Consider the following 13,206-nt stretch of genomic DNA (forward strand, 5'->3'; position numbering starts at 1 on the left):
TTACGACATGATGTTGGTAGTTAAATTAGTGTGCTAACTTGTAACAAAAACTGGGTTGTATTTAGCGAGCAATCCCATGGATTGATTTATATACAAATAGCAATGCTGCTAAGCAAAAAGCACATTTTTAGATTCTATTTAGATGCCTAGATTATTACTTTTAAAAAAACTAAACTAAACTAGATTATGACAAAGATTTTCAGAAAGCCAACAAAACTGATAATTTAGCTAACTGCTGACTCTTTATCAGAATGGACACACAGTGCAACCCTATGCATGTTTATTCAGAAGCCAATCCCACCAAGTCCAATGGAACTTACCGTATTTTTCGCACCATAGGGCGCACCGGACCATAGGGCGCACCCATTTTTTGGGGGGGAAATAAAGGGGAAAAAATTATTTTCCCCCCCCAGGCGCGGGGCTGGGGCGGGGGAAGCTCGAGCTTCCCCCGACCCCAGCCCGCAAACAGGCAGCTCTCTGCAAGCCGTGGGAGCGCTCCGGCTCCTTGCGGAGAGGTCCGCGAAGCCTGGGCGCGCTGAGCTCAGCGCGCGCAGGCTTCGCCATGCTGGCAACTCCCCGCAAGGAGCCGGAGCGCTCCGGCTCCTTGCGGAGAGGTCCGCGAAGCCTGGGCGCGCTGAGCTCAGCGCGCGCAGGCTTCGCCATGCTGGCAACTCCCCGCAAGGAGCCGGAGCGCTCCGGCTCCTTGCGGAGAGGTCCGCGAAGCCTGGGCGCGCTGAGCTCAGCGCGCGCAGGCTTCGCCATGCTGGCAACTCCCCGCAAGGAGCCGGAGCGCTCCGGCTCCTTGCGGAGAGGTCCGCGAAGCCTGGGCGCGCTGAGCTCAGCGCGCGCAGGCTTCGCCATGCTGGCAACTCCCCGCAAGGAGCCGGAGCGCTCCGGCTCCTTGCGGAGAGGTCCGCGAAGCCTGGGCGCGCTGAGCTCAGCACGCGCAGGCTTCGCCATGCTGGCAACTCCCCGCAAGGAGCCAGAGCGCTCCGGCTCCTTGCGGAGAGGTCCGCGAAGCCTGGGCGCGCTGAGCTCAGCGCGCGCAGGCTTCGCCATGCTGGCAACTCCCCGCAAGGAGCCGGAGTGCTCCCGCTCCTTGCGAAGAGGTCCGCGAAGCCTGGAGAGCGTGAGGGGTCGGTGCGCACCGACCCCTCTCACTCTCCAGGCTTCAGCGAAAGCCTGCATTCGCACCATAGGACGCACACACATTTCCCCTTCATTTTTGGAGGGGGAAAAGTGCGTCCTATGGTGCGAAAAATACGGTAATCCTTATTAAGTGGGCTTAAGACTGCAACCACTTTCTCCTAAGCACTAGAGCAGACAGTTAGCTTCCGTATAAGCCCTTGATAGAAAAGGTTGCTGCAAACAATTACTGATGCTTGAAGAGCTATGACTTCCTTAGGAAACAAAACACAGCTCTTGTTTGAAGTCAACATTATGCAATGTTTCTAGAAGCAAACAGGTAAAAGTTAAATGTTGAAAGCTGATTGGCACATTTGTTCCTACCTTGCTTAGCTGGGTCTTCTTCTGTACATGCCTCTGGTTTCTAAAAATACATATATATAATATTGTTTTAAAAAGTGGTTAAAAAAAGAATACTTAATTGAGAGTACTTTAAAAAAAGGAGAAGCCCCAAAGGAATACACCCAATCTGGGGTCAAGAATGACGAAGGGGAGGATGAAAATCTCCTAAATCAATACATTATTTAAAAGAAAATCAAACTATCTCCCTTATTTTTAAATAACAACCATCATTTAGTTGGAGGGAGGGAGGGAGGGAGGGAGGGAGGGAGGGAGGGAGGAAGGAAGGAAGGAAGGAAGGAAGGAAGGAAGGAAGGAAGGAAGGAAGGAAGAAAGAAAGAAAGAAAGAAAGAAAGAAAGAAAGAAAGAAAGAAAGAAAGAAAGAAAGAAAGAAAGAAAGAAAGAAAGAAAGAGTTCATTGCTACAGCAAAAACGTGTCTGAAAAAGTACCGATATTGCAGCATATGATGAATTTTTTTTAAAAAGCTGAAAGGAATGCAAACACAGTTTCCTTGCCTTACCTACAAAGTCCTCTCTACATCAAAGCCCTGCATGGGTCCCAGTTTGGTCTGTGAACCTGTTTTCCCAAACCATGCTCATCCACCCCACACCTGATGTCATGTCAAGTTACAACTGACAGCTTTAAAGTGCCTTTCCTTTGTAAATGAGGCTTGCTGTTAGTGCCAATCAGCTGATAGGTGGTGACAGCAAGCCTTGGTGGGACTGGCTGTGCTATGGAGTGATCCAGTGGTATCACGACTTGCCGCAAGATTCCTTTGCAACACTGGCTTGAATTCAATATGGCATTGCAAAAGATGGTCCTCTGCAGGCAAGGACTAAGCTGTGCCCACAAAGAAAACAATTACTTTGGGTCACCTGATACCACTGAGACATCAGGTGATTGAAGGCTGGGAGGTTCCATCAAAATGGTTGGTAGGTGGTGAGGGAGGGCAGTATCAGGCCTGCCCACTGACTTTGATCCCCACCTGTGCTTTATAGTCTTGCCCCAGCTTACTTCTCTCCTATTATATTTCCAATACAACCCTACTTGTGAGCTTCACTCCTCCAGTTCCCTCATCTTCCATGGTTCAAAGGTCTCCTGGCTCCCTCAGAAGACTTTGCCTTTCTCTTTTGCTTTCCTGTATGCCTAGACCTGCCTGCCATGAACACTGATTTAATGCCATCTCTCTGCCTTCCTTCAAATCCCTCCTCAAAACTTCCAAGGTTCCCATGCCCTATTGTATTTTAGTCTGTAACCCAGCCTAAGCCCACTTAACTGAAACATATTATGTCCCTGCCTCCCATTCTTCCTTGTTTTGCCATGTTGAATTTTAGACTGCAAGCACTTCAAACACAGAAAAATGAACAGAATCCACAATAGAGCTCTTCAATTTGTTTCTTTGTTATTTAAGTCAGCTTCTTTCCTTGAATACACATTAGAACCAATCTATGGCTGAATTTTGACATGACTAACAGTACAGGGGATAATGGGATCTTGAGAAAGGTACAAAACTGAAAGTGAACAAAATTGTTTCACCTTTATAGTTTCTGTAGTCATCTGATTTGTTTCCTCAATCTCACATGATTTACTGCTCTGTCCCGCATTTTCAGGTGATGGATCATCATTATGTTCCACTGCAACTGGTTCCTGCCCCTTTTTCTTGTCCATTTCTTCTTCTTCTTCTTCTTCTTCTTCTTCTTCTTCTTCTTCTTCTTCTTCTTCTTCTTCTTCTTCTTCTTCTTCTTCTCCGTTATCATTAGTCTCTTCCTCGTCGGATGATTTTTGAACCTGTGAAATAAGTGAATACATTTTATGGCTCTGAACACATGTAGGAGATACACATTGCAAAGTAATTTTCTGGTTAATATTATATAATATTAAAGCAATCCAAAGCTTCATATACACTATACCTTCAAAGCACACTGAAAGCATATCTCCATCCCCTGCCTTAAAAAGTATCCTGGGATTATTAAGAGTGCTGGGAGGAGTAAATTGCTGTTCCCGTTATTCTTTAGACTAGGGACAGTATGTTTTGAATGTGATTTAAAAGTATGATGTGTACGCAAGTCCAACTCCCCAGTCCATCATGTGGGAGTGAGTTTGAATGAGGTGGAGATGTCCCTGTGCTCAGGCCTGCCTGGTTTTGCCGATGAGGGCCTGCTCAAATGACAGCACCAGAAGAAGCTCCCAGCAACAAACCCTGAAATGGGGCACCTGCAGGTGGAGGAGGGCAGAGCTGGGCCACCACAGAATCTACTGTATCCTAAGTCATCCCTGCTGTTGTCACCTGATGTCAATGATCCTAATCTAGGTTGCCTTCACTGCACCAGCTAGGAGCTGGTACTGTATAGCTATTTTCCTCCCTGCCCTGACTGGTGTGAGCTGCAGTGCTGAGAATACAACAGAAGCTACGATGCTCCATTAAGCCCCACTGCTGCTGACCAGAAGGTTTCTACTGCAATTTAGATAGATAACAGGAGATGAACAATGATATCCCCAGTAAGTTTAACCCTGAACGTGAATAAATGATTTACCTTTATCGTTTCTGTAGCTGTCTGGTTCTTTTTCTCACTCTCAAATAATTTGCTGTTCTGTTGCTCATTTTCAGGTGCTTGAACATTATTGTGTTTCGCTGTATCTTGTTCTTCAACCTCTTCCTTCTCTATTTCCTCAACTTCCTCCTCCTCCTCTTCTTCTTCTTTTTCCTCCTCTTCCTCTTTTTCTTCTTCTTCATTGTCATGATTCTCACCACCATCACTCTCTCCCTCATCAGATGATTTTTGATCCTATGGTGTCATTGAAGACAGGTATTTTTTTAAGCTTAGGTTTGGCAGAATAAATAAAGGCTTGATAACCCCATATAAACGATATATGAAAACTTGCAAAGAAAGCACTCAACAGGCTTTGCATTAATAATCCATTTTGTAGGTGTAACAAGTTGAATAAAACGAAGTCCAAAGCAGAGGCACCGTCACAATGTCCATGAATTTCAGTGGAAATAAATGTTCCTATGATATTAAAAATAGAGACTATAACATTTTCATATGCATTCTTCCTCACACTATAATACAGATGCTACAGCATGTTTCGAAAATCTCATCTATGTTAACCATCAAGGAGATGGAAATGGACCACCAGTCCCACATTTATCAATTAGGTGGGATTCTCCTGTTAAAGGTTTTTCGTTTTGTTATTTTTTTGCTTTATATTTTTGCATATAAGAACTGTGTAACCCTTTATGAAATAAGGACACTCATTCTTTGTAACACTTGTTTGTATGCTTGGTGTTATCATGCTGAAATTAATTAAATGTAAAATATATATCTCATCTAAAATGTGTGTTGATATTTAAATCTAGAATTGTATTTGATAAAACTGAGGTTTTTGCTAAGCTAATATACTATTCTGTATATTAATAAAGTAGTACTATATGAACAAGCTAATGAGATGGCTCAGTTTGCATGTGCAGAGTTAATTTTTATCCAAGCAATTGTATGTTGCCATGGTAATTATTTTCAAGAAACATGGGCAATGCTTTTATGTTGGGTATTTTAGATACCGTAACTACCTCTAATTGCAATTTTTGAACTCTCCAGTATTTAGCTAATACACTAAATTTGATATGAATATTTTTCATTGTCAATCATAGTTACCTACGGAATAGACACAGTTTGTTCGAGATACCAGATGTATAAAGAAAACCTGTTCCAAAGGGATGCTGTGATTGTCAATCAGGAGTCAGAAGTCAATGTATTTTAAAATACAGTCACACCCAATGCTAAGCAACCATATCATGTTTTATACAAGATAGGGAAAGGATGTGGAAAAAATGCACAAAACAGGAAATACATACAGAGATTTCTAGCACACACAGTACACTGTGGGCATGTCCACACTAGAGCATTTCCATTCCCATTTAGTATGTGTAGTCAACATGACAATGACATCGAACCCCAATCTAGAAGCTTCTCCTCTATAAATTTGGGTTTACTGGGGATAATCTGATAGAGTGGGGAAATCAGGCTCCACTTGGGAACACAGATTATTTGTTTTGATGTTCTTTTGGGGGTGGATCCATTGTCATTTTCTGCTATTCGCCTTTCCATGCCCATTACTTCCTCAATGCTTTCATTACTTTTCCAGCTGTGCTCATAACTATTTCCCATGCACTCCCTAAGGAATTATTATTTTGTTATCCCTCATATCTGCACAAAACCAGAAAACTGCAGAAGCAAATTTAGAACTGGTTATGTGCTTTTGCACACTTACCAAGCAGGGATTTTAAAAGAAAGCACAAGGTGTGCTTGCAACGATCTGCGTGCATGCCTTATCCGCACTCAATTGGTGCAACAGAACCAACACATTTGAAGCCATAGACAAATACAAAAGGGAATGCCTATTGGTATGAATGGAAATTTGCTCCCCATATGTGTGGGGTTGGACTACTCCAGTCTAATTCGAATGTGGAAAAAGTAGATTAACAATTATATAAAGCTCAAATGTGAACAAGCCCTTAGTCTAAAGATGCTAAATTACCTTCTGGTGTGCCAGTTCCTGAAAAGTAGAGATCTCCTCTTTATGTCCAACTCATACACCTGAAGTTGCTAAAAAAAACACCCAGAACTTCTTCCAAGCATTTCCCTCCCTCATTTCCACTGTTTTATGGGATCTCTCCACGGACCCTCCCCCCTGAAATATTACTAAACTAGTTTGCGCAGGTTCCATTTAGCCAGGAGAAAACAAAGCCAGCTCTTCTCCCCTTCATCATGCTGCATGGGAGAAGTAGCAAAGTTGTGACAAAGGAAGGATATGGGATTGGTTACAACTGGGGTCACGTGTAACAAGGAAATCCTGAATTTGGCAAAGTTCTGCCTCCCTTTTATGTTATGAGAGATTAAAGGGCATAAACAAGCAGTGGCAGGAAGCAACATGCTAATGTGGGGCTGAAAGAATAAAGACAGCCATACAAACCAGCTAGAGAAAGAATTTATTAGCTCTTCTGTGGTGTTCTTGAGATATCAAAATTTCCTTGATGCCAAAGAAACTATGGTCAGGGTGGAGATAAGAGGACACCCATGTGCAAGAGAGAAATCACAGATGAAGGGCAGGATCTCAGTCGCAGAGCATCCGCTGCTTTGCATGCAGAAGGTCCCAGGTTCAGTCCACTGAGAAGTCCAAAACCTTGGAGAGCAACTGCTAACACTGCATAGACAATACTGAGCTATATGGACTAATGGTCTGACTCGATATAAGCAACTTCCCACATTCCAATGAAGCCAGATCTTTGCTTGCTGTTCTATTCACAGCAGTTCCCTTTGGCCAACCATAGGCTTGCCATAAGTCTGGAAAATTCCGGCCATGTATGGAAACCGAATGCCTAAAATGGCATTGGGGTGTGTGTGTGTGTTGAATTTTAAGAGATGCCAGAAATTTCTGGGATGTATGGCAACCCATTCCCCCCCTTCAGTTTTCTGCCCCCCCCCATTTTTTCAGGGTTTGTTTTTTGCTTTTAATTTTTCTGGAGGAGGCTGAGCCCTGGTGGAAGTGACAAGAGGTCACTTCCCTTGGCCGGGGGGGGGGGGGCAGGGAGAAGGAGGAGGCGGGGGGGGAGCGGTGAAGCAGCCGCAGCAAGCCTGGCCGTTTTTTGTTTTTTTCTGGGGATCACGTTTTATTTGTTGTTATTTTTCTTGTCGGAGCTGGGCAGAGTGGCCATCCAGATGTGCTAGACAGTGATCGCCCTGTGGTGTCACAGTCCTGCAATGGGAAATGTGGTGGGTCTCCTCCCCCAGGGGTGGCGGTTATTCATAAAACCCTGCTAAGTGTGCCTCATCTGCACTTTGGGGCAGAAAAAACACCTGCATTTTCTGTCTTCTTCCTTGAAATCCATGGCTGACAGGGAGGGACCAAAGACGCTTCTGTTGCCTTTGAGGGTCCCCCTCCTGAAACAGAATGAGCGCAGCCAGAAGGAGCTCAAGAATTTCGATGGTTTTGTTTATTGGTTAAATTTATATCCTACCTTTTCACCAAATGGTGTTCAAGGCAATTAGTAGCAAGTGAATTACATGCTCTACATCTGTTCATAACGTAAACGATCATGCAGATGAAATTCCTGCATTGCAGGGGGCTGGACCAGATGACCCTTGGGCTCCCTTCCAACTCTACAATTCTATGATTCTATGAAAGACATATTTGCCAAAGAATTACAATCTGCTGTGTTAAAAAACAAACCAGAAGATCCATTTACTTTAACTGTCTGAATTTTGGAAGGCGAGGCAGAGGAATGCTGCCTAGAATCCATAGCAGTTTAACATTCCTGATGAAAATAGAAAGTAGCTCAAGTTTTCAATCCAGGAAGATTTATACTTAAGATTTATACTCAGCGGTAAGTAAGACCAGAAAGCAAACTAGACATGTTTGTTCCCTAAAATAGCCTGCTATAAATATAAATGCAGCTTTTAAAAGGAATTATGGACACATTTTGTCCTAGTTGCTATTCTTTGAGAAAAGTAAGATTTTGCCTATTTATCCTGTTTAAAATCATGGAATAGGATCTCTGACCCTTTTATGCAATTCAGATTAAGATCACAGTCTCTCTGTATTTTGCCAGAGTAGCCGCTTAAATCAGATTCAGCAGATATGAGTCAAGGAATTCAGTATGTTCATCCTTCAACAGAAGTTTTATCTCCTTATTCTTGCCCCTTATTCTTTAAAGATCCAAAGGTGCACATGTGAACCATTCAACTAAAGTTATGCTTTTACTTTTGAATTGCTCCAGATTGTTTTACTGTATGTAAGCCACCTTGGAAACATTTGTGTTAAGAGGCACTGTAGACTTGTGATAAATAAGAGATTAAAAACCATCTACACGACCCCACGTGTTTTCTGAAAGTTGTATTTTCAGAAGTTGTCTCTATAGAAACCCAAGCTGCTTTTTCAGCTTGTGATGTTTAATTTAATTTCTCCCAAAAAGAAATTATCAGAATCCTAGCACTGGAAGGGACTCTGAGGATCATCTAGTGCAACCCCCTTCAAAGCAGGAATCCCGTCCACAGATGTTTGTGCATGAGTCACCAACCTTCTGGTTAACAGCCAGGCGCACTGACCCATTGCATCATAGGCAATCCCTGTTTCCCCTACATGCACACTCACATACTTGATCACAGTAGTCCTACTGCTAAGTCCCAATTCTGGAATATGAAACATGTCTATAGGAACTGACTTCTTTTCTACAGTAAAAACAGAATGAAAGCCAAGAGAGCTAGATATTGATCTTGCAGCAATCTATTTTCAGATTGTTTACAAGCTCGTGCAGTTTGTTTATGAGCTTCTGTACATTTTACCTTCTCTTTCCATTTCTAATATACAAGGGAAGAAGAATTAATTATACTTTAGCATCTTCCAATGCAGCATCTTTTCCAGATAAAACCATGTTGTTTTCACCACCCCCCTACAAAGACTGAAACATTAAAGAGGGAAGTTACAATCACTTTAATTTTGAATATGAGCCCAATCAACGTCAGTTAGCCAGATATATTTCGATACTGAACTCCACTGTGCTTACTTATACAAACACTTAAGACTTAAATAAACAAATCACAGCCTATTCTTCAGAATACCAGTAACACATTTGTTTCTCCTCCACAGTCAGGATGTTGCCAAGTGGAATGGAAAATGTCTACTTTTTCCTTCAGGCTTGTTTACTAAACATTTTAATTAATAATATACTTTACCTTCCATTCTTTTCATGTTGCTCTATTTTGACACTTTGCCAATGAATTCAGAAATAAGAATTCAATCAAAAGAGACAAAGAGTGTTTGAGAGAGAAAAGGAGGTTTCTGGAGCCTGATACTGAGTTAGAAAAATATGGTTGGGGATGACGACAACTCAGCCTTTTGCTCAATATCTCTCCTTGTAGACTATGGAGTCCTGGATCAACAAAATCAGTACTAACATTAACTTTCATTTAAGTGCATCTTGCTCTCAACCAGAAGGCTGGTGGTTGAAGCCCATCTGGGGATGGCTGTGGACAGGATTCCTGCACTGCAGGAGGTTAGACTAGATGATCCTTGGCATCCCTTCCAACTCCACAATTCTATGATTATGTGAGTTGCACAGAAGCTGCAGCCTTTGTAAACACTGCAAATGCTTGTGATGATGTCACCAAATCATTATGCACTATTAGTACAGTCGTACCTTGGTTCTCGGACACACCGGAACTCGTTCATTTCGGCTTCCAAAAGATTGAAAACCGGGAGTGTTCCGGTTTTCTAATGTTCTTTTGGAAGCTGAACGTCCGACGGGGCTTCCGTGGCTTCTGAGGGGCTGCATCCTATCAGAAGCCACGCTTTGGAAGTCAAATGTTTTGGAAGTTGAACAGACTTCCAGAACAGATTCTGTTCGACTCCCGAGGTGCATGGGATTATGACTATGGAAGGACAAGGCAGTTGAGAACAGAATCATAGGCACTAGTTTACTACTGCAAGGACATGATTAAATTTTGACACAGATTTTATTTGTGTATTTATCTAATCCAGTTAAACAAAATAAGGACCGAAACTTTTTTTTTGGGGGGGGGGGGATAAAGATGTACAAATAAAGTTGTAAAGTTGTACAAAAGAAACCTCAGGAAAATGTCTACTAATGCGTCTAACGCTGAAACTGAATGGACATAATTTTAAATCTCTTCCTCCTAACTAAACACAAACGATCCAGGTCTTAGTCCTTCCTCCTCTCTGTAATAACCACAATATACAAGTATCGTATTTTTCTGTTTATTAGACGAGGCTTTTTTTACTCAAAAATCGTGTCAAAAAACTGGGGTCGTCCAATACATGGATACTGGCATGGGGGGGGGGGGGAAGCAGCGCACCTGACAGCCAGCTGGTTGGCGGGAGCACAACTTCCCCCGATGCCGCAGTGAGTGGGACATGATCTAGGGAGTGTTTCCTGCCCACAGTTGCATGGGGGGGGGGAGCTGTGCGCCGCCAGCCAGCTGGCTGGTGGGAGTGCAACTTCCCCCGATGCCACTGTGAGCAGGAAACAGCTGCCCGCAGCTGCGTGGGGGGAGCTCAACAACTTCGGGCCGTCTCCCCTCATTTTCTTAAAATTGAGTCCTCAAAAATGGGGGAGGTCTTATACATGGGGGCGTCTTATAGGTGGAAAAATATAGTAAGTGCTGATTTACACAAGTCAATGTCATCTCTTGTTAGATGTGTGGTACTAGTTATTTGAGATAGGATGATAGTTATTACAGAGCGCATGATGTTTTACTGTGGTTTTATAATTTGCTGGACGCCTGCCAGAGTGGCTGGGGCAACCCAGTCAGGTGGGCAGCATATAAATAATAAATTATTATCATATTATTATTCAGATGAAATCCTGAGCTGCAAGGAGACCCAGTATGGATGTTGAAACTGCCCACGACAGCAGCAAGGTTTGGGGGTCTCCAATCCTTCCTCCCATTTTTCATATATGCAACTAAGTATACATCCAAATAAAATGTCCCAAATAAATATGCTTCCATAGCAACAATAAATCAGAGTAAACATTAACATGTTTTTTTAAAGAAGTGCATCGTAATTTTATTATTTTTATTGGAAAACTTATTACAAGGCACAGTAAACGTATTAAAACAACAGAAGCACTTAATATGCTTTGAACAAATGAAAAAGGAAGCCACATTCTTCTGCATAATTGGGCAACATAAATTATATGTCTGTTGTTGGACAGAGACTGAAAACAAAACAAGGGTTTTTTATCATTAGATGACAAATCAAATTCTTAGGGCAGGGGTAGGGAGCCAGCAGACCTTCAGAACGTGGTGAACCCCAACTCCCATCAGTCCTTGCCAGAATGGCCAACCACCAGGGATGATGGGAACTAGGATCCAACATCGGCAGGGTCACCATTTCCCCATCACTCTCTTATGGCATGGCTACACTGCTGGCAGCTTAAGGACAGGGCTGCAAGAGCAAAAGTACTGTCTTTGCTGGATCAGACCAAAGGTCTGCATCATTCAGTGTGCATGGCGCATGCAAGATATGACTTCTCACGCCAGCACTCCTCGTCCCTAAATAGTCACTCCCTTTGGTGGACCCTCCAGAGCAATCTCTAATAAAAGTGCAATGCAGTAAGCATTTGCAGTTGGGAGAGAAAATTCAGAGAGCCCTTTGAGCATGCCTAAAGGGCTCTTTGGATCCCGGTCTCTGTCCAACAGCAGAGAGCCAGATGCCTGCAGGAAACCTGTAACCTGTATTACTGAAGAAATAGCCACTCCCACTTATTGGCCTCTGGCTTATCTGGCCCTTGAGGGGGTTGTCACCAATACCCTGTTTCATTCACCTTCCCCTTTCCAACACTTCTTGCAGAAGATTTATGAAGTACAGCCAGAGAGCTCTACTTTCCTAGGCATGCCACTGTTCTTTCGGTTTTACCCCCCTAATAGGACTGCCAAGCTGAGATGGCCAGCAAGCGTGTCTTGAAACAATACGTCCAAAGAAGTATGGAGTATTTTCTCTCAGTACAAGAAAACCTTTAGTCTACACACCATACACAGCTTTTGTGACCATGCAATGTTAAAAAAACTCAACAGTGAAACAGCACTAATCTGAAACAGCGGAGATCTCATAATTTGAACATGGCACCTGGTTCTCACTGGCAGATTTGTCACAGCACAATGCTTTTAGTGTGTTTTATAAAGTTGAAATTTGAGGAATTTATATAAAATGGCAAATAAAATTGTTTAGTAATTTTAAAAAAATTAATATAAATTTTGGCATAGTAGTGTATTACAATTCCCTATACAAAATTTCCATGTAAAATCGAGCTTCAGGGCTACTTTAGTGTCAAATAATGTGGTAGCACATTGTTCCAAAATTGTGAATTTTGTAGTCCATTCACAACATGTTTTGATGTCACCCTTTGTTTAGAGCTTTTTATTTTATCATATGTCTCCTGTTTCCTCTTTTTATTTTCTTGATGTTTATGACCTTTGGTTTTCTGGACTGCTTTTTCTTCCTCTACATGCTCATCTTCTTCCTCTTCTCTTTTGTCTTCCTCCTCCCTGCCTTCTTCCCCTTCCTCAGCTTCTTCCTGACTCTCTTCAGCTTCTTCTTCTTCTTCCATATCTTTCTCTTCATTTTCTCCTTCCTCCTCCTCCTCTCCCTTCACCATTTCTTCTTCTTCTTCTTCTTCTTCTTCTTCTTCTTCTTCTTCTTCCTCCTCCTCCTCCTCCTCCTCTTCCTCCGTTTCTTCTTCCTCCTCCTCCGCTTCTTCTTCTTCCTCCTCTGCTTCCTCCTCCTCCTCCTCCTCTCCTTCTCCCTCTTCTCCCTCTCCTCCGTTTTCTTCCTCCTCCTCCTCCTCCTCCTCTCCCTCCTCCATCCCCATCCCTTCTTTTCCTTCCTCTGCCTCAACTTCTTCCTCTTCCCCTTCCTCCTCCGCTTCTGCCCCTTCTTCTTCTTCCTCCTCCTCTTTTCCTTCTTCCTCCTCCTCTTTTCCTTCCTCCTCCCCCTCTTTTCCCTCTTCCTCCTCCCCCTCTTTTCCCTCCTCCTCCTCTTCCCCCTCTCTTCTTCTTCCTCCTCCCCCTCTTTTCCTCCTTCTTCTTCCTTCCTGTCATCTTCTTCCCCTACTCCCACTTCTTCCTCCCTTGTCTCTCTTCTCTCTTTTTCTTTCTCCTCTCTTC

The 13,206-nt window shown here is 43.1% G+C and overlaps 2 protein-coding genes and 1 long non-coding RNA gene across 5 annotated transcripts in view; all 3 read right to left on the reverse strand.

The window, feature by feature from the left end:
• RPGR (retinitis pigmentosa GTPase regulator) overlaps window positions 1-13,206 on the reverse strand; it is a 37,086-nt gene that overhangs the window by 6,515 nt on the left and 17,365 nt on the right. For all 3 annotated transcript variants that reach the window (XM_081908958.1, XM_081908959.1, XM_081908960.1), the window contains exons 14-16: window positions 4,060-4,311; window positions 3,062-3,313; window positions 1,510-1,549 (exon numbers count right to left, since the gene is read on the reverse strand). In XM_081908958.1, coding sequence (XP_081765084.1) covers window positions 1,510-1,549; window positions 3,062-3,313; window positions 4,060-4,311 — 544 coding nt within the window. The remainder of the gene's footprint in view (window positions 1-1,509; window positions 1,550-3,061; window positions 3,314-4,059; window positions 4,312-13,206) is intronic.
• LOC309368728 lies at window positions 159-1,503 on the reverse strand. The gene is made up of 2 exons (XR_014167912.1): window positions 1,265-1,503; window positions 159-315 (listed from the first exon to the last, which is right to left on the reverse strand). It is a non-coding gene; the product is annotated as an uncharacterized lncRNA (long non-coding RNA).
• The window catches only part of LOC309368768 (uncharacterized protein), a gene marked incomplete at its 5' end in the record, with an annotated part of 4,719 nt that continues 1,432 nt past the window's right edge, over window positions 9,920-13,206 (reverse strand). The window contains one exon of the mRNA XM_081909077.1: window positions 9,920-13,133. Within this exon, the coding sequence (XP_081765203.1) occupies window positions 12,360-13,133 (774 nt within the window). The 3' untranslated portion in view covers window positions 9,920-12,359. The remainder of the gene's footprint in view (window positions 13,134-13,206) is intronic.

The sequence above is a fragment of the Podarcis melisellensis genome (genome assembly GCF_964234715.1).
Source record: "Podarcis melisellensis genome assembly, chromosome: 4".
NCBI lineage: Eukaryota > Metazoa > Chordata > Lepidosauria > Squamata > Lacertidae > Podarcis > Podarcis melisellensis.